We start from the raw sequence: 26,337 nt of genomic DNA on the forward strand, positions 1-26,337 counted from the left end.
ATTAGATTTGAGCCTGCTTGCCTTTATAGGTAGAATGGAGAGAAATTCTACTGCAGCTCTTACAATCCAGCATCCATGCTAATGAAGTAGAACAACACCTAAAGCTTTTTTTTTTGTTTTTTCTTTCTTTTTTTGTGAGTAGTGTCTAAATTTCCCTGGCTGAACACCGTAAGATATATTCTGCTTCTGAAAGCTCAAGTTCAAAACCAGAGACGCTCTCAATAGGTGCTCAGGTTTCTGAACACAGTTTTTATTGTGTGTGCTTTTCATTAAGTTGGTGATCTCTTTTTGTTCTGTGTGCTGAAACAATAAAACAAATACAAAGTGGAATACTTGCTTTCTTCCCATGATTTTAATGTCTGCTGGAAGGTTTCCCTTAGCTCTGAAACAGATTTTTGCTTGCTACAATTACATTATTCAGGTTCACATTACAGGAATCTATGACTAAGCAAGTATCCAGGAAACCCTTCCAAGTACCTTGTACACTATGCTTCAAGTTCCTCTACATATCATATATATGTGTAAAATATATATTTTATATATATTTTATATATATATATATATATATTTCTTAAAAGCACAGATACTCTCTACTGCAAAAAGACTGCTTTGTTTCCTTCTTAAAAGATAGGAGTAGTAGATGGACAGTTCATGTTCCAACTCAGTCATGCATGCTTGCTGCTTTTATTTGTCCTTTCATTAACTCTCAAGATTTGGCACAACAAGAGCATTATATAAGATTAAATAATTCTTACATAAGTCTGAGTGAATGCCTTTCATGAAGTACTGGGTGCTTATCATGGCTATAAGTAAAAATGAATCACTTCCTTTTTAAACTGGAGCTTTCAACCTTGTATTCTGTGTGGTTAATTGCCACAAACCAAAATAACCTTTTGAGCTCTATGAATTTTCACAGCTGCAGACTGGAGAAAAAAACCTCTCACCAATAAATAGAAACTTAAGAATTTCCAAAAGAAATTATTCCCCACTCTAATTGCCTCTTTTAGCACAAAGCCCAGCTCATTTATGCCAGAATATTAAATGTTCCTAACACATGTCTATAGAGCCAAGAACCTGAGTATCATCTGAAGGACAGAATGAGAAAGACAAAAGGCAGGACAGTATGAATTCCACACTTTAGAACAGCACAGAGCACAGCCAACAGGTCAGGAAGTGCAGGTAATTAGCTTTTGCTAAAAGCTGCAGATTTGAGTAGAATCAGTGCTCAGCAGCCCAGTAACACAATCAGGGAGGACTCTCAACATATCCCTATATATAGGGAATTACAGGAATGTACCTTGTGCATGCTTTAAAAATATGGGAATAAGTATCCAAGGCCAGATTAGTATGTGGAATAGGAATCAGCAAATCAGGAACCTAGGAGGAAACTGAGAGAAAAGCTTATTTCCAGTCTCCTTAATAGAAATACTTGAGAACCAGTACTGGGAAAGGTCAGAAATTGCAGGAAGAGCACTGGGACTCCAGTGTAAGACTCAGTTATGCTGGGGGAGAAATTCTTTGGCCTGTCATCCTCCTCCACTCTGGGAAGGTCATCTGATACAAGAGTGAGTTCCTTGCTTCTCTGAAAGACAAATAAGAGCAGCAGGGAAGGATCTGGTGTAGGAAGACAAAGTCTGTGTAGGGAAGTACTGGGTTTGCAGTAGAAAGACATGGAAATAAAAGGGAGGCTGAAGGTCAGAAAACCACTGGCTGTCATGTTAAGGAGGAAGAGGAAAGAAATGAGGAAAGCAAAGAGAAGTATTTGACAGATACCAAATGAAGCAAACAATCTCTGATGAATGGTATAGAGCACCTAAAGCTGGAGAGAGGAACAAGGTTAAAATATTCTGCTAAAATAACATAAGTCATCCATACAGAAACTGAAATCCCTTGTTGGCAAACATAGGAGTGGGAAGTATAGGAGAGAGTCAGTATATTAAAAGACCAGTGGATGGCAGCATATTTTTACTACCAGAATACTGGGTTGTCATGCCACATGTTTTGGTTGTGGCTCATCTGCTGACTTAACACATCATATGTCCCAAGAACAAATCCATGGTTGACTATGATAAGTCAGCATAAGCAGAGATTTGTGCTTTTTATGTACAGATCATGTTCCTCCAAGACAGTGGTGACCACTACTGTAGCTGTCTCACACTGAGTCATCTGGAAGATCAAGAGCATATTCATAAGAAGAGGAGTCAGCTGCACACACTCTCTCTGAGCTTATAAGAATATTTCAGGAATAAAAACTCAGAAGGCTATGCCTGAACAATCACCTTAGTGTATTATTCTGATAGTTCAGTGTGGTCTCAGTCCCAGGTTTATTGTTCTGCTATGAAGCTGGTGATTTCTTCTCAAAAGCTGGGAATAAAGTCTGTAAAATATAGAGGAATTTCTGGAGATACAAAATTATAGATGAAGACAAAAACTGTGTACCACTTCAGACCATAGCATAATACCCATCCAACCCAACCTGGTGAGCATGAAGTAATTACAGGGAACACTTATTTGCTAATTAGACTTCAGAAAAACCCCACATTATTCTTGATTACCATATTTATTGACTCTAAGTGGAAAAAACCCAACAAGTCTTAATGGATTTTACTCATTACCATACATAATGTCTATATTCCCTATTCACATAAATTTCAACTGAGAAGGAAAAATATACATTTTAAAAGAACAGTTTCTGAATTAATTTCATAAACAGACTTCCAATAAACTTCTGAAAGTTAGAAGGAAAGCTTTTTCAAGAGTTATAGCTCATGTTTTCTGAAGCAAAACACTTAATGTAAAGCACACCTGACATCTGACTTCATACACCTCAGAGGTTTTCTATGTAGTCTTCACTAAAGTGTACTTACTAAATGTTTTATAGTATCAGAGCATGAGCTCCTCCAACAGCTTTCAAACCTGTGAATTAGGTACTCACTGTAAACAAAGCTTCTATAAAAGGACAGTTCAAATACAAAAAAAAGGAGGGCATTAGTAGCCAAGTTTCTTTGGGAGATAGATTGCATTTGGTTCTAACTTCCTTAGAAAGAGCAGCAGACAAAAAGCATGGTAATCATTTCTATTATTTGAAGCTCTTCAGTTTTAAGAGCATTTGTAAAAACAGACCAAATTATAACAAACTGAGATTTGCATAATTAACTTTGAAACAAAGCATTCTTAGTGATAAATACATTAAGAGCTGAAATAATAATGTTAAGACAAGCTATTGTTTGTCAACTTGTCAGATACGTGTGCTGAAGCTTCCCTTCTAATTACAAGATGTTTAGTACAGCACAACAGATATTTTAAAACTAATACTGATGATGGAATGTTTCTTCAATTGTAGTGCACTTCATCTGAGAAGATTACCATGACAAAATACGAAAAGGAAAGAGGACAGAAAGCAATCATTTATAGACGTTCTAATTTTTCACTTAGAAATTCTTCCACGCTATCTGTATTCCATTTGAGGATGCTCAGTTCTTCTGCAATGTTCCCACTGTCATCCAGCAGCTTTAGTACAGGGTCAGAACCACGCACATACTGGGGGGGAAAAAGAAAAGTCCATTACCTTGGGTGGAAAACACATTCTCCGTACTAACACTGCCCCTGCTCTCAAGTGATTTAAATCAGTTCAGACTTCTGACTTGCACTTAATGTCAGAGAGAGGAAAGTGGGTGAACAAGTCAAATGAAGGGGGGTGGGGGTGGGTGTCAGAAACATCTCCTTTTTCTCCTTGGTGCCACAGGAGTTAAGGCATGTGCAGAGGGGCAGTGCCACAGGCCTGCCTTTGAAAGAGGGTATTTACTCCAACTACTTTAAGTTACCAAAGCTGGATTTTTGAATCAAGCAGATGAATGATTTTTCTTATATGATCAATAGCCTTTTTACTATTTTAGAAATTCTGTGTCACTTTAACAGGTCAAAGTTCTACTATCAATTTCTAATGTAATCACATTCTTTCTTGCTGTGTTGTATCTGCGCTTACTATGCTTTGCTGGTAACAGAATTCTTCAGCACTTCTCCAACCAAAACAAGTAATGCAAATAAAAGCTTTTAACAGTATCAGAAAGCTCTGACCATTTAAGTTTATGGAAAGATTTCCCCAGGAGTATTTCACTTTGCTCAACTGGGCTAACCTAGTTGGTTTTACTTAATGAAGCTAGTGGCACCTCTAATCAGTTTTTCAAAAGTCTTGTGAAATAAACACAGATTCATTTGCACATTTTTTTTCTGGTAGTACTCAATACCAATTGTAGTCTAGACTGCTTTGATGTTCAATAAATCTATAAAGTTAAAAAAAAAAGAAACAGAAGTACAGAAGGAGAGAAAGCTTTTGAAAGAAACTGGAGGACACAGAGACATGAATGCGTGAGACAGAGGAAATCTGCTTTACATAGAATCTGCTGCTGAGAAGACAAATCACTTATTGCAGCCATGCATAGCTATGAAGTGATTCCAGATGGTGCCATTTGGGCAATAGAGATGAGAGCACAAAATGTGAGAATCAAGATGTGTATCTGTGAAGTACACTTGAAGTTCACACAGGATTTTAAGAGAAAGGTGAAGTCTTAGACTAGATCTTGAAACCAAAGAATTGTTGGAGCTTAAGGCAGTGCAGCTTATGCAACTTTACATATATGCAGGTCATAAGAAACACCATTCAGTATATACATTTCTAAGCATTTCTATAGTATATGCATGTTTGAAGTATATAGAGAAGAACCAGCACAACAGAACACGGCAACGGAATTCTGAGAGGGAGAAGCAAAATCTGAGAATCACTGAATGTATGGAAATGGCAGCTCCATAAGAAAGCTAGGGGATAACAGGAGAAAAAGAAACAGTGGCAGAACAGCTTGAGTAAATCCAAGATATCTACAAAGTAAGAACAAAATATAAATATTCCTCAGATTCTTCTCCCATCTGCTATAATAATAATTTTTTCTTGGATTAAAACCAACCAAACAATAATAAAATAAACTATAACCTCACCACCAACTAAGAATAAGTACCAACCAATTACTGAGCAGTAAACAAATCAATATTACTAGCAAGAACTTGTAAAGATTCACACTGGCAATCCAAATATATGTCCTCTGCTAAAGGATTACTTGATTAGCAAATAGGGGTCTTCACCAAACTTAGTTCTTCCTAACTTCGCAAATAAAGAAGTTAGGCTACTACTCACCTTGATTTGCAGTCCCCTGAAGAGTTTCGGCTTATCACTCCTGACAAAAGCTACGGTTTGGAGAAAAGAAAGAAAGAAAATCAAGTTCTTCCCTACTTGCATAAAGTAGATTTACATCAAATTAGTATTCCACAAATTTTTTTTTTAATTATGCTTTAGAATATATTTTAATGTTAAAATCTTAGTACCTTCACAAAATTAATAATACCAAACTTATTATGCCAAAGGAACACCTATTTTTGCTAGTAATCCAAAAAAGAATTCTATCTGCTTGGATTTTCCTTGAACCAGTGCAACTGTGTTACACAATTTATCTGCACATAGAACTGACAGCCTTCAGCAGACTGGCCCATATGCTGCTGCTACGCAAATGTGAGGAAAAGCGTTGGAGCGATCAAAATCTGGCTGAGGATAAGCTTTGTGAGGGAGGCTGAGTGTGACACCCATCTCATCAGCACACTCCACACACACTGCAGCTCTGCGGGGGACAGGGCACACAGGAAACTGTGGGACGAGGTGTTATTCTGGTGAACAAGACAGACAATCTTGTCTTGCAGAGATCTCTGAGATTACATGTTGAAAACCAGCAAGAAAACAAGGCAAGAAAACAGGAAGAGAAGCTGGTATCTCCTCTTCTCTTGACACTCCTGAAGGCAGTGTGTGTCACGGCTCTATGGGCTACATGGAGAGAAGGCCAGGTCTGAGGGGGACTGCTGCTGCACAACTCCTCACGTGCAGCACGTGGCAGCAGGTATTAACAGCACAACCCAGGCCTTGCATTAACCTTAACTTTGAAAAGACGATATGAAGTATTTCAGGACAATCCTGAGCATAATCCCCTATTTTGAAGCACTTCACCCTAATGAATGTCTGAATTCTAAAAGTTATTTAGAAAATTGCAGTCCTCATTCTTCCTTCTTACAGTCAGGTTGTGCTAAAAGCTGAATTTAGTGTCTGTATTGACATTAAATGGATTCAGGATGTTCCTGCAGTACGTCAGTAGCATCTCCCCAAGGGTGAACCCTGTCAGTATAGACTGACTACTACAAGGGTGCCAGCTGCATGTTAAAGCTGCTTTTTCAAGGTTAGACAACAATGAATCTCTCACAAATTGCAGTGCATCCAGCTGGTGCATGGAGATGAGTGCAACCTCAGGACTAATGTTTCATACTGCTTGACAAAGTGTAGTGCTTTCCTCAGTAATTGCAGAGATAGCCCCTGCCATCTTTATACCTATCTTTAGATTACTGCAGACAGTTACCTTAACACTTTCTCAGCATGGTTAGACAGAGTGGCACTTATTTTCTTCTCTCTTCCACTGAGCTCCCAGTACAGATCAAAATCATATACTCTGCTTTCTGCACCAACCACTACACAGTATAAACAAGGTAAAAAAATACCAGTGGCCCATGGAGCTGCCAGATGTACCAGGCCCCTGAAGAAAATGAGACATTCTCTTTATTCTTTCTACAGGACTGTACACTAATGCCATATTGTAAGCTGTGTATAACAATTTCAAATAGCCCAGAATAACCAGTACTTGCTCACATACTGCAATTTGATTCTGATTTAAACTCAAAGACATATTTTCAACTTCCTTGGCCTTGTGACATGTTGTCTTGGCTGTCATCAAAAGTGACATGCAAAAAGGCAGCAAAGAAATTTCTTATTCTCTGTTAAGTCCACAGACTGTTGAAGTGTTTCTTGAGGATTTTTTCCACATTTTTCTTCAACTTAAATCTACAGCTGAAATCAGTCTCTAGGGCTTTATACGAAAAGCAGGTTGTAAGAGTCAGTCAGTACAGTGGGTAATTGCAGAATGGTAAGAGAGCATAGTAAAATGGATAAAGTTTCTGAAGCAAATCTGAACTCTGGAACTCAACTGTTTTAAAAAATAGCCTTTGGGAGGGACCTCAGGTTACAGCACTTTAAGCTTGTAACAGGTGTGAGGATTTGTTACTTGAGCAACAGATGAAAGCTCCTTTGGACATGAGAGGCTGTTCTCTGGCTGCAGTGCTGGACTGAACAAGCTCACATAAAGTGGAAACAGCATTAGGTGGAAGAAGAAAGTATTCTATAGGCAGCATTACATTCTGCCACATTAAAAGTAGCTATTACACACTTGTATCAATGTCAAATGTCTAAATCTTCTGAAAGCTGAAGCACTACAGAACATTTTTCCTGAAATTTTAGACAGCTGGAACAAAATTAGTTTCTGTTATGGCATATTTATTTCTAATGCTGATCATAGTGACTTTCAGCATCGCTCACTTGAATTTGCAATGCAACAAAGAAAAACACTCAACGTACAAATAACTTAATTTGTATATTCTGAATTTTGGAAGCTCAAATGGGAAACTCAAATACTGACATGCATTAAAAACACAGATTATCCCATCAAACACTTTTTTTTTTCTTTCCATAAAATCAGTCCTTGAGTTGAATCAGCAGCCTTTGAAATGACGGGGTTAGGATGTCAGATACAGCTACAGTGCAAATTTTGGAACACATGACTATTTGCCTATCATGGGATGTGATGCATATGCTCCACCTTCACATTGCCCCAGCAGTTTCCCCTCTATATCTTCACATCAACAATGCTTCTTACAGTTCTATGTCTGAAGGGTATTTGCCCATCATCTAACCACCATTATTTAGTAGTTTGGTGTTTAATACTAAAATCCTATCCCAGCTATCCCCATTTTCTCCTCTCTGTAGCAGCTTTAGAAATTACACACCACAGAGAAACAAGCCTGCCTCTAACCCATGCACGGGTAAGCAGGAGAGGCATTTTCCACTGTGACTTCTGTAAGATGAACTCTGAGCTTGGTGCCATGACCCCATGTTCTGGTGAATTAAATACCGGCCCAGAAGTCAGAGCTGTTCACCAGACACCTTTGCAAAATCACTTCACCTTATGCTCCTATACACAATGAGTACCAAAGCACTTCTGTTGGAAGGCACTCCTGAGATGTTCCTTAAGAGAAGACTGGATTGCCATGCAATCAACTACAACTACAAGGTCAGAGAAGGATCAAGTGCGTACGAGCATTTTAAAGCCTGGCCCGCATTGAACAGTGCTTTTAAAAATCTAAAAGCAGCCTGTACCTATGAACACAGTAGAATGGAGAACTCACTGCTATTGTTACAATGGCCATTTGTTTCGATACAAAACAAAGAGGTGTTAGAAGAAAGTCAACTCTTTTGTTGGAATTAAATCCCAGAGTTCTAAGTGGAGACTGTTAAGGAATCTAAGAATCACTGTGGCCCAAAGGGCAAGTCTGTGTATATGCACACACACACACCCCTGCACTACTCTCCTAGGAGCAGCAGGACACAGCATAAGAGAAATTCCTGACCCAGAATGGACATGACACCACAGCTCCCCAAGCAGAACAAACAGTTGTTGTGAGTTAACTTGAATAAACAGAAAGCAAGTGTAATATTACTTCAGATAAGCTAAAGGGTAGTCTGCTTGATTGGCCATGAATTATTAGAAACAAGCCATTTGAAAATAAGAAATTTTACTGGAGACACAACTGCGTGCATAATGTTGCAGAATTTTACATTAAAAAGGCACAAAGGACTTGACCATACAGACTTGATCATTTTGTACCTAAAATGAACTTGAATTAAAAAAACATTTTATTGAGGCACTGCCAATTATCAAGTGTTAAATCTATGAAAAAGAAACCAAAATTAGAGGTAGAGTAAGAGAGGGACATTTTATGAAGACAGGAAATTCCAACATTTAATAATGCCACCAATAGCTAAGCATTGCTAAGACAATTGGCAATATTTGCTAAAAATGTGAATATGTAAATCACTGGGCAAGCCAAAATGTCTTCCCTTAGAGCCTTTAATAACTTGTTTTGGGGACAAATACATGCTCTGCAGTTTTGAAGATGGTATGAGTCTGCTTCAAAAGTTACCATGAAAGCCTAGCAAAAAGACTGAACTACAGCACACAGCAAGCACTCATTTCCATTTTAATGACTATAGCTCTGTACCTTTTGGGGACCTCAGTTTGAGATAAAAATTTAAATTTAAGAATTTATATGGCGCATCAATAACAACTATTTGTAGTCTCTTAATCAAGTTACAATGCAGCTGTTCATGATTTTATAAAAAGCACATGCTTTCATCAATGAATCCAAGACAGAGTTCCAATCAAGCCAGAAGAAGAAACTTCAAAAAATCCCTATGACAGGGTACTTTGCATAAGCAGTTGGGCAAGAGACATTTCTGAATCTGAAGGGAAGTATTGTTTTAATTTGTGAGTCATTTGTTTATGAAAGATTACGTTAAAGCAATGCTTGTCTCTCACTACAATATCCGTATTTCTTACCAAGAGTTTTAGTAATGCTTTTATCCGTGCAAGATTTAAGGTTAATATAATTTTCTAACTTTCTTTCATCAGTATTTATGAATTACAGATTAAAATAACTAGCAAATGAGTGATCTTACCTCATACAATATAATCCCATAAGAAATTGTATTTTAGTAGCTAAAAGAATCCCCCTCACACTTGGAGAACTTGGGTGATATAATAGTGCTGACTGACTGAAGTCAGAGGATCTCATGTAGTGCACACTGCAGGAGTTCAAGGATTAAGGACCTTGTTTCTAGAACAGATCTGCTGGAAGCACATCCATTTCTCAACTAAAAGAGTTGCAATGGGAGAGGTGAGAATTATTTTATTTAAAAAAAAGAATGGAGAGAAATATGAAAGGAATGTTCAATGAAAAAACCCAGTCTAATTCAGTTTTTTAAACAAACTGGAAAGAATGGTGTTTAGACTCCTACAATCTCCTATCTCATGATGAACAGGACACAGCTGCCACTGAAAAGTCAACTTAAAACAAATATGCTAGATTAATCACTGACCCAGCTAATTCATTATGCTATTCCAGAGTTTCAGTTTTATGGATGTCAGCCAAAAACTGTCACATTTTGTGTTACCTAGTATATTAAGATGTTGCTTCATCTATGAATCTTGTCACTGAGGTTTTTAATATTCTACTTCGATGGAGTGCTTTTAAATGACAAATATTTAAGAACAGTTTTATACAGAACAACTTCAAAATATATGTAATATAGGAATTAATTTTAGAGTACAGCATTTATAATAGAGCAATTTATTTTTAAGGGAAAACTATCAGTAAGAATATTTCAGTACTGAATTTAAAAGAGACATACAGAAATGTGGTCTGTTATCAGACTTATCACAAGAAACTGTATCTGAAAAACCTCATAGACATCCTTGGCCATCTTCACAAAAGCATTTAGTAGTTTGGTGTGACACTACAAACAATAAAATCCAGTTCCAGACTAAGATAATCTTGCTGATGACCAGACTTTTTCATCCTCTTGCTGAGGACTAGATTTTTTTCATAATTTCTCACTCCTTTGCTTTCCTAGTATATACAAATATATTCCATATGTAATGATTGTCATATTTCAGGCACACAGGTGTATTCAGCAACTGTTTATAGCTGAAGATAATATAACCAGTAATTTTGAAAGAAACTTTGATAGAGAAGGACCACTGAATATTGCATTTAGTAACTGTGAGCAACCCACAGCTTCTTCCAACAGTGTAACTTTTACAAACCTTTATTAACTCAACTCATTTCAATCCTTAACTACTTTAATATGTGAATCTCATAATTAAAAAAATCCAACCACAACAAAAAAAACCAACAAAACAACACTGTTCATCCTTTGGCCAAATAAATCATAATCCCGAAGTAGTCTGAGACACATCAAGTCTGTAGGACTAAGCCAAGTGACAAAACAATTTACACAGGTACTTAAAGGTCAAGACTTCACAGTTACATACAGGAGTAACATACACTAATCCATGTAATTCTAATACATACACAGTCCTGCAATTAACAGTGCCATTTTGTGTATATTCTGGGGAAAAAACCCAAACACACCCAAACAAACTCTTAAGAAAACCCTCAGAGAAGCTATGGAAAAGAATTCAGTTATTTGTGATGAGACTTTGTCAGTGACAGGCTACACAGTTCAATGAAGCCTAAAAAGACAATGCTTCAAAAACAGCAGCATGACCTTCAGGAAACCTAACGTCCATAGCAAATGTCCAAGTGAAAAGCTGAAATAAAAACACTTCTTGAATGTAAATGTCTTAAGAGGGAGACATTAAACATTGTTTCTGTTAAAAGTTAAAATAAAGGACAAAATCTAAGTATTCTGAGATTAATACTAATGTGAAGACAAATACCAGCTAGAAAAATATATTCTACTGCTTTTTAAAATTTCTAAGTATGCCTCTAGTAGATATCCCATCTTCCAACCTGTTCTAATACCCTAGCAGTAAATTTGGTGAAGATAAATTTAGATTGAGTAGCTGCAGAAATTGGTGATGAAAAGAAAAAAGAGAAATTTAAGTGCTTTACTCAGTCCTTTTTTAATTCTTACTGTACCAAGTAAAAACTGGTAGTCAAAACAGAGATCCTACTTAAAAAACAATGAAATTTATCCAGCCACTTTAAAAAGTAAGCTTTATGATTAATGGAATAAATATTTGAGGAGGTTTAGATAACCAAGAATTGAAAGGAAAAAGAACTAGTCACACAATTTTCAAGTTTTTCCTTTTGCACCATTCCAAGTCTTTGGAACATGTTTCAAGGTGTGCACACAGCAGGAATTGAGGGCCATTTTCTGCAAGGACCTACACATGAAGGTAACTGAGGGCATAATGCAGGCTGGAGTCAGGCTAACAGGTTGACCTTTTCCTTCAAACCTATGGCTCAAATGAGCACTTAACTGTTACAAATCCAGAACCATAAAGCAGCTGAGTGAATGGGCAACAACAGTTGGGAATGTTTTTATGTTTGCTAAATTTGAACGGTCACGGACACAATATGGACTCCTGTGCTAACAAAGTTGATCTCCTCACATCCCTCAAGTAGGACAAGTCATTTGAAGAATTCTTATTTTGACATTTTATACGGTGGAAAAGAGAAAACAGCTTTGCTCTGGTCTTGTAGTCATTCATCTCAACTGTGTGTGGGCAGAGGTGGCAGGCAAGGGTATAAAGCAGCACAACTTACGTAAATTGTAACCTGTTTTAAAACATCTTTTTTCCCCCACTGTTTGTCAGCCAGCCTTCAAACTGGGAGGTATTGATACTTCCCATGGTAGATGAAGACATGCTATCTGTGCAATTTTTAATTCTAAAGCTAGATTAGCACTTATGTCCAACTATGTCCAAAGTGCAGTATTATCACAGGAAAAAAACCAAAAATAACCACAGTACTCCTATCACCTAAGCTCTTCCTTAATTTATAAGCAAAGTCCAGTTTGAAATTTCTCACAGATTCTTTTCCTGCAGCTTCCTCCCACTACACACTGATGGTACTGATTTTCCTTTTACACTACTGTATTCCATTCCCGTTAGTGGACTGTCATTATCCACTGATAAAACAATTATATGGCAGGATCTGTGAAAATAAAGTCGTTCCGTAAGTGCACAATATAATTTCATCTATCAGTTACTGGAGACCAGTTCTATGAGTCTCAGATCAATGCAACTTTACTGATATAATATACTATTTATGACTACTTGTAATAGTACTTAAAAGTACATTTTGTCATTCAGCTGTGACAGTATTTCATATTTGAAAGAATACTAGTAGCTTTACTTACCCTGGACTTGAGGGAACCTTCCCAATTTTCATCCACATACTTCTAGGACAGCTCCTGCATAAAGCTGTAATAATAAACAGATGCTGTTAATGACAAAAGTAATCTAAATTACTAGTTTATTTATAGTGTGTTATCTGATGAACTATTTTTCTCTGAGAAGACAACATGCTATTCTGTTGATGCTGATTACAAGTAATATCCTAGACAGAATCACAGTTCCAGACCTGTCTCTGCTTTATGCAACTGACTGTTCACCCAATATACATGATAATTTTCATTCATTATACTAAAAATGTAAAAAGAAATAAAGATGATTTGAGATACACTGTTGGTATAAGCACAGTTTCATTTTAAAAAATGCAATTGGACATGTTACAATGGGAATTATGGGCTAATAATAGCAAAAGTATTTCTTCCTTCCCAAAGATACTAACAAAATCTCATTAAAAGAAACTTTGGTTTCCACTTTAAACCTAACTTGGACAGTGAAAGACTTATAATAAAGATAAGGCAGTGACTTCTCATTTGGGCTGTTGGTTGATTTTAGTTAATTGTATTTGCAGAGGAGGACAGATCACATTAACAGGCCTTAGCTGAAGTCATATGTACAGGCTGGGCTAACTTGGATACTTGCACTTAGATGTCAATCACTTCTGTCATCTGTGCATGATACTCAATCTTCTTAAAATATAAATTAATTTCAATTTTATATAATATCTAAATTAAAAAACCCTCCACCTAATTATCTTGCATACTGTCATATTTTTAGACTATTTTGCGATTTTTTTTGCAACATGCAAATGGTTCTGTAGTTTGCTGAATCTTAAATAAATTAACAACAGATTTTCCAGCTACTAAAATAGAACTTCATACTTCAAAGTTAGGCATTTTAATATTACACATAGTATATATACTATATATAAAATACTGCATACCAAATCACATCCTTCTAAGCCTTAAACCCCACTGTTTATAGATAAGCAGACAGAATGAGCTTAATTTAAAATTTTTAGATTTAATTAATTACCTTCCATAGACAATTAAAACCTCTGCTTTAATTTTCTTTTAGACAGTGTTTTCATAACAAATGTGCAAGTCAGGATATAGAAAAATATAACCTTACTGAAATTAAGTAAATTCACATTTCACTTAAAATATGAACTGTGAACACAAGTAATTAAAAGTAACCTTCATGAACCACTCTGAAAAAGCCAACCACACATCATATAGAAATATCAAAGACAATTTTATTAACATTTCGTCACCCATCATATGGAGGCATTATGGACAGTCAGAAATACATGTTCATTTCTGAATATTCAAATTCTGAATTCAGGTCCAACTCAGTATTTGCTTAAATACTATGAATTAGAACATAAGAAATACTCTAATCATTTGCAGGGAGTTACAACTTCTCTCTTGGTGTGAACTAATCAGTAATCATTATTTCCATGGGAAACTGAAAAGAGACTGTTACACTGCATTATCTGTTCAGAACAGCATCTCAGAAATTTGCTTAACTATAGATAAATACAATGTTTAGTTGAAAATGTAAGATAAAAACCTCAGATTTGACTGTTAAAACCCAGAACTACTATGAAACAATACTCAAGAGATCACAAATACCAGATTTTTTTAAAGCTTTTTCACCACCCAAATAAAGGTTTTTAATTAAAAAAAGCAGTGCTAAACAGCTCAGATACTAGCTTGCATAATTAAAGTTTCTCTGGAATTCAAACATGAAGTAATTACAAAGATGGAGGAAACATGGAATAATGGTTTATAAACTTCACTTACCATGTCTCTTTCTTGTTCTTTAAAAAATGTTCAACAATTCTATCAGCAATCCTAGATTTACATATTCCTTTGTACACTCACTAATCCACTGACCATTTATACTGCTTTCTCTGATACTGATGGTTATCCACATTTTTCTATCAAGAAGTCAGTATGAAGAAGTAGACAAAGGAATAAATAGCCTTCTATCTAGCTAATTACCTATTTTATGTAAGTCTATCATAAGCTAGGTACACTAACATTTAGGGCAACAGTAAAATAAGCATTTTTTAATTCTCATTACTGCAAATTACTCTTAGTCTTTTTTTTTCCTTCCAACAAGTATTTTTATGGAACAAGATCACTGTAGGAATCTAAAATATGTAACTACTCACTACTCCCAGTTTGTAACTCCTGGCCAATATCTGATAGAAATTTAACAAAGAAAACAGCTCAATCATTGATGTCTAAATTCTGAGCTTATAATTCTGCCATAATTGAAACCCAACTGTTCTGGTACAAAAAGATTTAGATTCATGCTGGGACAAACAGCTGCTATCTCAACAGCTAGACCAGAAAAAAAGAATCAACTGGCTTCATTTATAACTCTAAACAAAGGTGTCTTTTGCAAAAAAAACCAGGTTTATTTGCATCACTTAGCCCACCACAAAAGCATAGTTGTTAATATGTGCTGCTGCTCCCATCTCATTCTGTCCAGAGCAGATGTTCTCCAAATTTCCTTGTGAAGGCAGTCACTGTGTTCAAGGACTAATAAGAATGACACGTATCACTCAGCATGGAGGCGCACAAACATCTCGAGTCAGTTCATTACACAATGCTTAACTCATGAGTCAGTTCATTTTAAAGTAATGCTTCACTTGTTTTAGTGCTCATGAAAGTGAGTTTAGTACTAAAAGCAATGAAATAGACTCTCTAAACGATTACTAGTGTCCATGCTAACATCCAAAACAAGTGCTGTTATGATTTCCAGGCTGATTCATGTCTGCATCTACAAAAAGAACTTAGCTTTTTTTTCCAACATTCTAATAGAATGCTTTCTAAGGTTATTGTGACAATACCTGAACTTTTCCCTCATCTTCTCCAAAGCGTGAACTTGAGTTCAGTTTCATTCAAAAGTTTTTGGAAAGCACCTGAAACTCTTGTTTCTGATGCAATCAGGTTGGCTCTTCACAAGTGAAGAGAGACAAACCACACTATAGGTCATGTCTGCTTTAACAATGAAGGAGAGCACTAATTATAGCAGAATAACACCATTTACGTAAGAATTGTGCTAGTTAAAAATATGCATTGTAAAAGTAAGGAACTTTAACTTACATGAAAGAAAACATCTCACTTGCTATTAGAAAGGGAAATGAAGCAATTTCTGCAAGACACAATTCCAGCAGTGCTTCATTTATACATTGATATAGTATTGTTATCACAGTTACTCACGGTGAAGACTCCAGAAGAAAAGTAACATTCCTGCTATGTAACCATTAATGTTTACAACCAAACAGGAATTCAGACCAAACTGAACTGCAAAAAGTGGTATTGAACAGAGATTGCTCCTTGATCCTAAAAAAATTATGTTAGATCAAAGGTGTCAAAAAAGTTTCATAAAATACAGCAAGTTATACCTAATTTTACTTCTAAGACACTTTTGCTTTGCATGCTGCTTTCTTCTAACTACAGACTAAAGGCTGCCTGACACAGGTTACAAAGTGTCATTCAGACTGGATTTGTACAGCTGTTTGTAATCAGCTGAAAAAAATACAGTACCAGCATGTCTTAAAACATGAAATGAAACAGACTTTTAAGGCAGAGCCACAAAAGGGTCAATAACTACTTTATGGTACCTGGATTCTCTCCGATATGTACATACTGTCCTCTCCTAATATCAAACAGTTTCAAAAATATAGTTAAGTTCTGAGAACAAGAAGAAAAGCAAACTTATGATTACAGCTAAACCTCTAGAATTTTCACTTGCCTCAGGCACAAGATTATCTTCCACTAAATATTTAGTAACAACTCTCTTTCCAATGTAAACAGTGTTTTTATGAAATTCACTGCAATTCTAATTTTATATTCTGATATAAGCAGGTCTGCAGAAGATGGCTCCTCACCTCCTATCAACTTCAAAAAATTTAAGTAAAAATACAGATGTTATTATTCTTAATGACAAAGTTCTTTGGTGTATGAAAAATGGTACTGTTGAAAAATAGGGTAAATGATCCCTTTCATGAAAGCATGCAAATTAATTTTTACCGTATTCCAGCCACACACCCAGAAAGCAAAACAGGTTAATTAATATTTGTTCTTCTGAGAAATTTACAGCAAAAAGAGATTTTGTTGAAAATTTCTTTTGCTTTTTCCTAAACTCTTCTAACTAGCACTTCATTTGTGACTTTTATTAGAAAACTAATCTTCTAAACTAGAAAACTTTAAAAGAATATACACTGAGATACAAACTATAAAATATTTTCTATGGGAGAGATTGTAGTTATACGGACAGCTCAAGACTTTCAAAATCACTCTTGTCTTTCCTTTTCCTGGAGGCAGAACATGAGTAAGAATTTGTGGGTTAACAGGGAGAAGTCAGAAAGCCTCACTTCCAGGAACATTATGAATTACTGCTCTGTAATACAGAAAGCCAAGAAAGTCATTGCTACACTCACACATCATACTGAACTGATGTCATCAGTAAATTTAGCAACAAAGCAGCTTCTACCACTGACAGCTCATTATCCTGTGAAGGGAGATGCCTAACTCTAAATAAGAGTGTGGCAACAGAGTCTAACAGTCGAATGCCAGTTTTGTGAATCAGTGCTACTCCTGTGATTAGTGATATGTATTACAGGCAAATTGCTCTGAACAAAGCTGAAGCAGAATCAAAGCTCTCATTTCTTTGCGGGGAAGGAAATTCCAACCAAATATAAGGGTGAAAAAAGTCACAATGATGGTGTTTTAAGCACTGAAATAATTTACTAAGAAAGATTGTATAATCTGCATTCTTGGAGATCTCCAGTACTTTGAGTTCTGCTTTGATTAGGAGACTTAAAGGAGACTTTTTATTCTGTACATACAAAACATAGTTGTGCATTACTATTACATTCTTCAGCATACAGGAAATATGTCATCCATCACTATTTTTGGTGTTAAATGATATCCTCCTTGCAGGATTCTATAAACATTTGTGCTGTTTAAATCCAATAACCACTGAAAAGTTACAAAACGACTTCTGCTCCTGGCAGCCTATTTTTATTAACTTTGGTCTCTGAAATGTTTGGTGTGGTGTAAGGTTGTGTGAGCAAGAGATCTGGCACAAGGGTGAAAGAGAAAATGCAGAAGCTGAGCAACCATCAGCTTTAGACCTCTGGAGCTGTAGCCTGGATTAGGTGGTGTTGAATACCCAATTTGAGTGGGGGTGAAAGGCAGAGTGGAATAGAGAAGGGTGGCAGAAAAAGGGCTCCTACATACAGGCTCTCACTTGGACCTAGTCAGAATTATGCAAGCGGAAGAGTACAGACAGGAATTAACAGGTCAGGTTTCAATTCTGGACTTTACCATCTGATTCCATCTAAGCACCTACTTACCTCTAGAAGTAGAATCCCTGAACATCTCTTTTATTCTCCAGTCTGTGCTTTTGTTAAAAAATAAAGCATCTTAGAGTTGCAAAGAAAACAGTGAGAACAGATCTCATGAGATATTTATTTGACCTTGCGCATTTCATTATTTTGAGAGTTTTACTTTTTGAAGTTTCTTCAACAAATGTAGAGTCAAATGCCAGTACTTTATCTAGATGAAGGTCAGCCTTAATCAGCTAAACCCATTCCATTCACCAGCACAGATGCACAACAACAACTGAAACTCACATTTAGCAAATTCACATTTATAGCTTCCCTAACTTTTTTTCATTGATAAGATTAGATAGAGCTCTTTCATGGGTAATGCTTACCCTATTACAGACAGATAACGCATTTTACCTTAGTTTATCTGACAGAGATGAACACTTGGTGAATCTGAGCCACACAAAAGACAGTAAATTTCTGTCTTAGGCATTGACTAGTTAGCTGCACCTTCCTTATCTAGGACTACTGCTTGTCAACATTCATTTTCATTGCCAATAGCATCACGTACATGTTAGGGAAGGGAAAGAGCATACATGGTAAAAGTTCTTGAGGAAGGACATCAATTGCAGCACATTTTTAGTACAAGGAATGTTTGTGAATAATATTTTGAAGCAACAGTACTGGTAAGAGACTTTCTCAATTAGAAAGAAAAATATCATCTCAGTTCCCCCAAATTCCTTATCAATATAGTCCATAAAATCATTCCTATATGAACTGAACGGGACACTGAGTTAAGGGCAAACTTTGAAAGGAGATCGTATGACATATTAGTCTTACCTACAGAGTTCTGATTGTTTACTTGAATGTTAAATAAAGTATGCTGTCATTGAATCACACTATTTTGGAAGTCACACTTGCTAGAAAACCAATGAATTGGAACCATTTTTGTGTACCATGTTAGAAATAAGGAATACAGTTATGTAAAAACACAATTTGATTTTTTACAAAGTAGCCAAGAGATTTTAGAGAACATATCAAAAGACAGAAAAAGATGCAGGTTCTGAGAAACAGCTAGAAGTAGTAAACTAAAATTCTAATTCATTTCTGTAAGCATTGATATGACTTACACTTAATTTACATCACCGAAATGTCAATGAATTCTAAGCAGTTCTCTGTTTTTAACCATTGAGTTGAAAACCAGAAGTTCCAATGAGAGTGGAACTATTCAACTTAAGAGCCTCTGGCAAAACAAGGAGGCAGTCAACAGCAATTTGAGTGTAGCACTTTAATTAGTGAAATGAAAAGAAAAAAACAAATCTGAAAAATGAATGTAAATTGGGTCACACAGGAGTAGCCTGAAGCATCAAAAGCACTTCAAGTTATTCTATTTCCAATAATTACTGTGAGTTTTGTAAACTATTTTTTGAGTTTTAAAATGTAAGTCTGAACAAGAATGTCACCTTTTTCTATTCCTTCTTATAATTCATAAGACCACATATTTAGGAATTCTACACATGTAAGAGGGTGGAGTTTTAAGAAAGCCTTCATTTTGTTTTCTTGGGTTTTTTTTAATAGAAGAAGCACCTAGTCATTACACCTGATGTCCTGTTTTCTAAGTCACCAAACACTTTAACATTACAACATGACAAATACTTGACAGTAAAAATTTAAAATGCTCAAGTTCAACAAATATTAGTGAGCAAAATATATTTTTCAAAGCTCCATTTAGATATATTGGTAACTTTTATGGGTTGTAGCAATCCTGCAAAGTGCAACTGTGAAATTTAATGTATTGCAAATTTTATCAGAGAGTTGATTTTTGAAATCCATTTGGATTTTGACATGCATATATTGTTGAGATAAATCTAAGATTATATATACAATTAATGGGATATGCTTATAGTTATGTCTGAAATGATCACACAGCCTAAGTGAAGCTGCAGATGGAGTGCAGCTATTTTCAGCTACTGCAAAATACGGACAATCTCTCCTGCTACTACAATTTCACGCACAGTTAGCTTCACCTCCATTTCATCCTTCTATGTTTTACACACCAGCAGGACTCTGCATCTGACAGAGTGAGGCTTAAAACTTGCAGCTGTCTAAAGCAATACTGTTTAAACTAGCTTCTGAATTAGTGTGAGACTGCATACAAAATCTCTAGAGGATGAGAAAATAACCAGAACATTTTTTCATTTTACTCACAGTCCAATTATGAAGTAATTAAAATATTTCACTGGACAGGTGTCAGCAGAAGTTCAGAGGAAGACAAATTCTGTGTAACAAGAATATCTCACAGCTATTTTCCACAACGTCAATTCACAAACTACTGGACCAGTAACAAGAGCAGGATTAATAAATACACTTCTTTCAAGGCTATGAAACAGTTCAAATCTGTGAACATCTCATTTGAGGTTGCACTGATACTATGCAGCATGAAGTATTTTTAGGCCCGAGGGTATTTCACAGATCATTTGCGAAAAGCAGCAATTGCATAAAAATTCCCAGATAGATGTGCTATTACCTTTAATTTTAAATTCTCATTTAGAACTCAGGCACAAGTCATGCAATAAACTAACTCTTGCTTTCCCTGTTTCTAGTATTTGCCACATACTTGCAAAGAGAATTAAATTAAAACCTGCAGCCTGTCCTGGAACTCCAGTAGTTTGCAAGTCTGTTTGTAGCACAGACAACCAACCTGCTGTGCCCCCTCGTGGGAAGCGATACCTGCTCACATAATGAGCAAGCTACATCACATACTGGAATCATGGCTCAGAGAAAAAAGATTCATGTACTTGGAGGATGTTCAACCATGTAGTCACAGCTTCAGCAAAACCCAGAGCACCACTGCTCTGGAGCTCAGCAACATGTCAGGCTGCTAATCAGAAAGTCAAACATCTTACATTGAGATGCAGTTTTTCAGAGTAAGATGAAAAATTCTCCAAGCAAGAGGGTAGGAAAAAAAAGCTTTAAAGTCTGTCAATATTAGGAAACTACTAATTATTAATTCTCTTCCAATCTAAAACACTTGCTTCTTGATACTTAATATATTGTACCAAACACTGTAATCAGTGGTTTTATTAAAAATTAAAGGCAGACTTTTGTTTTTATATATTAGGCTGAATTTAATTCATGGGAGAAACCTGCTAGATTTCCTCATTAATTTCATGTTGTCAGTTATTTCACTATCTCCTAACCATTAAAAATAATTTCAGCATCTCTCCTCCTTTAAACCTCTACTTTCCTGATTTATCTTCACTATATTCTAGAACACTCTTAAATTACCACATATTAGACAACATGTATTCTTTTCAAGAACTCTAAAAATTCTTCATGGATAACATACCTTAAGGAACACAGATATTTATTTACTACAGATAAACGAAAGGTCTAATGAAGCATGAGCTCTGAGAGAGATCACTCCCCAAATATCCAGCTGTTCTCACCACTGCAGGATGGAGTTGAGCAGTCCTGCTTCAATCAGGTTCGAGCCACTCCAGGAACTGACCTGGAGGCTGTGCCAGCCTTTTGTTTCTCAGGACTGAACTAAGCTATCCTGGCCATTATGCTATGGGTCAATGACCAAGCAGGAGCTGTCATCAAGCATCACTCTCCTTATCCTCTTCTTTTGCCCTCTTCAAATCCCATTTATCTTCCTCTTAAAAGAAGCTGGATATAGTTCCCAAATGTGGTCATGTCACAGCAGAGAAGGGCTGCCAAAGAACCAAAGATTCCCCTGTTCGTACAGGGACACTATTTTATGGCAGTATGGCAAGTCTGCCAATCTAGACAGTGTAGATGTATATTGGGCTTTGAATAAATGTTGTGTTTTCCTCTTGAAATTATAACCCAGATTCTCATATACTTTCTTAAATTTAAAATTTCATAAACATAACACGTTAAATTATTCCACAAGGGATTTGGTCCAAAACTCACCTTTCTAGTTTCCAGCTGAGCTTCTTCTTGGCAGCACTCCCTGCAGAATGGATCCAACTGATTCAGATTGAACTGCCCAAGAAGGTTGCAAGAACTGCACAGCAAGTTACTGGAGAAGCCCAGCTCTCTGCAAGCTTCTGATGACAACTGTGCTCCATAAACACTTACCTGAAAGTCAATACAATGTTACACTTTAGTATTAATTTTTATTTTTTTTAAAGACGACTTTAAATGCTTTAGTGATGACAGAGAACAAGTAAGTCTCTTGTGACTGTTTTACAAAAATGCCTAAATGGTCAGCCCAAGGGTTCAAAACACCACCCTATTTTGAAGAAGGGTCTTAAACTAACAGGGAATTCCAGACACTCATAGTATGTACATTTCAAGGTATCAGACCTGCCAAAATTTATTTATATACACGTCTGATAATTCTACTGCTTTCCTATTGCTAATTCCAAGTTAAGAAGAAAACCCAAAGGTAATGAATCAGCTACAGCTTTCCAAAGCCTCCTCTTCAAAAACAATTTCGGTAAGTTTCGTATCACTGAAAACACCCTTGGAAAGTAATGTAACAGCTAAGCTTGGGAAAAACACAACCAGAAATTAACCAAACTGCTCAACAAGACATACTGGTAGGATTTTAATCTCATGTTTGCATTAATGGTACAAGAAAATTGCATATACTGTAAGTGGAAGTATTACCGCAGCCCTAAGCCCTAGGTTATATCACCGTGTCCTGCAGCCGTAGGGAGGAGGAGGAGAGAAGATCCAGCAGGCAGAATTATGCAGCAAGATTGATTGATTTAATTATTTTACAAACTCTTTTATAGACTTTTTTCTTCATAGTCTAATTGGAAAAGGATCAGCCACCCCTTGGGGTGATTGGCTAAAATCCTAAAACATCCATTGTCAAAATATTTTCCGACTATACTATAAACAAGACTTTTCAAGGCTGCAGGTGTTTGGTTGTTTACATAATTCTGCTACCTCTTCTGTGAGAGAGAAAAGTCTCTCATGGGCTTAGAAAATAGCAAGAAAATCCTTGCTAGCAGCATTTTTGTATCTACATGGAAGTGCAGATAAAAACCTGCAATTCTGATTTATTAGCAATACATTACAACAGGCAATTCAATTACATGGCTTCTATGTAAAACACCGGTTCTGCTTTTTATGGGCAGCAAAAATAATGCAACCAATCACAACAATTAAATGATATTTGGGTTTTGTTCTCATAGAATCACTAAGGTTGGAAAAGACCTCTAAGGTCATCGAGTCCAATCATTAACCCAGCACCACGGTGTTCACCCTCAAACCCTGTCCCAAGTGCCACATCCACATGCCTTTTGAATGCTTCCAGAGATGGTGATTCCACCACTTCCCTAGGCAGCCCATTTCAGTGCCTGACCACCTTTTCAGTGAAGAAATTATTCCTAATGTCCTATCTAAACTTCCCTTTGTGCAACCTAAGGCCATCTTCTCTTACCCCATCACTTGCTACCTGGGAGAAGAAGCCGACTCCCACCAGGCTACACCCTCCTTTCAGGCAGTTGTAGAGACTGGTAAGTTCCCCCTGATCCTCCTTTTCTCCAGGCTGAGCTCCCCCAGCTGCTCCTCACAGAACTTGTGCTCCAGACCCTTCCCCAGCTCCACTGTCCTTCTCTGGGCTCACTCCAGCACCTCAATATCTTTCTTGTAGCAAGTTCACATTCCCACTTTTCTACACATGGATTTCTCACACTTTGGCTTAAAATCTTCCCTTCCAGCTGCTTGCTTTGGAGGGGAAAAAGTGAGAGAGGAAATTAAGAAAGGAGAGAAAGAAGGCAGCTTTCCCAGATGCTTTTCATGCTGGGTAAAAGACCTCAGGCAAACCCTGCTACAGCCAAAGCACCAAAAAAAACAATCAGCACCGCTGCGTTCAGAGATGAGTGACAGGGCACCAGCAAACTCAACTGGATGATAACAGAACAAGACTCAGAAAAGTTATGCTGGGCCAAACAGAAAAGTAAAGAAGAAAAACTAAGTTTGTCATTCAGCAAAACAGACTTCTTGTCACATTCACATATCACCTAATCCATGCAGCACACTCAAGTAAGGTAGAGACAAACCCCATTTCCTCTGCTGAAGTGGCCAACTTACAGTTGAAGGAAAGACAGGTCACTTATGTGACAGAAAATATCATGGATTGGGAATTGGTAGAAAACATATTAGGTGCCTCATTATTTTGTTTCTCTGTATCTGCTAAAAAAAAGAGTTAAAGCATGAACAGAGGAGTATAATACATGAAAAAACTATTCTGAAAACATTATTCTGTCAGGCAGAAAGCTATTTTTCTTCTTCCTACAGAACACTGTATAACAACAGACAAGCAAAAATGGAACCCTGTTCTACTGGAATAATTTATCTTTTTTAGTATTTTTACTAAGGTATTTAATTTTTAAGTATTTTGTATTTATCTTCTTAAAATATTTATCTTTTCTGAGGGATACTGACAATAACAAATACAACAATGGCACAGTAGTACAAAAAGCCCCTAAAGAGCATTCCAAACACAGCCAAAGCTACATTCTAGTTATTGTTCACTTGTTAAACTAATGAGCATAGCAACTAAAACAATTTTCTTGCACCTTGCTGCTTGCCATCCACCCCTTTGAAGCTTTATTGTAATCTTTTCACCACTTTTGGATCTGTTCACCTTGGAGCAGTAAAAGAGCTACTGGCATTGTCACTTTGCTTCCAGCAGCCTTGCTCCTCACACGTTTGCCCAGCAGACCCCTACACAATCCACAAACGTAAGGCCAGTAGTCTCCTGAGAACTTTTTTTCGGGTTGTGTCTGTGTGAGAAAGAACCAACCAAAACACAGTGTATGAAAGTAAGTAAAGACTCCATTACGTGGCAATTCCTCACTCAAGCAGTTTTGGTTACATAGCAAGCTCCAAACATCTTGAGAATAAAACTACAGAGAGGTACAGGAAAGAATAAATAGAAGGTTTCTCTCCCTAATATTTTCCCTCAATTTTTAGTACCTTAACTATCATATTATCCTGAAACAATAAATGTACTAATCATAATAAATGTCTCTGATTGGGACTGGAAAGAAATCCTCGCACTTCAGAAGGTAAATTCCCATCAGAACAAGATAATTTCAGCTACTTAGTGAGTGACGCGCCTCATTTCATCAGCATTCTCTCCTTCAAAGCTTTGACTTCAAATACACTTTACACTGTTGCTTTGTTTTCACACCAAATAATTTACTATATTAAAACAAAGGCAGCACCAATACAAACTATTTTAGGAAGAAGGCAGAAGCAGAGCCCAGCCTCCGACACGGAAAGCAAAAGAGGCGGCCACGGCCGCAGGAGCAGGAAGAGGCGCCCGCGCCTCCCGCACTGGGACACGTCTCACTCCGCCCTCCCCGCCCTCACACCCGCTCTCTTTCTCTCAGAAACTGCAGCCACGCTCAGCCCCGAGCGCGAAGGCGCCGGACCCGGCTCTCACCGCCTGCAGCCCCAGGAGCCAGCAGAGCCAGCGCCGCCCCAGCGCCCCCAGCTCGGCAGCCGCCGCCATCTTGGTGCCGGAGCGCCCCTGCCAGCGCCGCCGGGGGCCGGGGAAGGACCTCACCCATCGCGGGTGACCGAAACACCGCCTGATGCGGGAGAACACTGAACTTGCTCCCAGCCCCCGGCACCACAAGCAGAAACAGCTAATCCAGAATATCTTCTGGAATTCTAGAGCAAAGATATTTTAGTCTATTCAGAGCAGTGCTTCGCAGCGAGGCTAGAACTACCATTCCCCAATGCTAGTCAGGCATTGCGGAAACAAGCCTGAATAAAGCCCTTTCCCCTTTCCCGGGAACGGCTGCCAACCGGCACAGCGGCCCAGCCCAGTGATTGACAGCCAGTCTGACCAATACTACTGTGCGTTTCCCCGGGGCCGCGGTGCCGGTGCCCAACGAGGATGGGCGGATGGGCGGGACTTCAAGCAGCGCCTTCCAATCACGAAGGGACGCATGTAGGCGGGACATCGCCTCGCTCCGGCGGCTCAGAGGGGGAGGCGGAGTCAGCGCCCGGGGAGGGGCGATTCCCACTCCGGGCCAATCGAACTGCGTGGAGGGCGGGGCCGCGGCAGCACCGCCCAATGGCGGGGGCACGGGGCGGGGCCCGCCGCGGGGCCCGGCGGCGGCGGCGGCGGCG

General features: G+C 37.6%; 1 protein-coding gene across 1 annotated transcript; it reads right to left on the bottom strand.

Moving 5' to 3' along the window:
- Positions 1-330: 330 nt before the first annotated feature.
- SELENOF (selenoprotein F) lies at positions 331-25,939 on the bottom strand. The gene is made up of 5 exons (XM_039556010.1): positions 25,643-25,939; positions 22,147-22,314; positions 12,866-12,929; positions 5,189-5,238; positions 331-3,540 (listed from the first exon to the last, which is right to left on the bottom strand). The coding sequence occupies exons 1-5, from the start codon at positions 25,709-25,711 to the stop codon at positions 3,409-3,411; spliced, it is 483 nt and encodes a 160-aa protein (XP_039411944.1). The 5' UTR covers positions 25,712-25,939; the 3' UTR covers positions 331-3,408.
- Between the last annotated feature and the right edge of the window lie 398 nt (positions 25,940-26,337).

The sequence above is a fragment of the Corvus cornix genome, chromosome 8 (assembly GCF_000738735.6).
Source record: "Corvus cornix cornix isolate S_Up_H32 chromosome 8, ASM73873v5, whole genome shotgun sequence".
Lineage (NCBI taxonomy): Eukaryota > Metazoa > Chordata > Aves > Passeriformes > Corvidae > Corvus > Corvus cornix.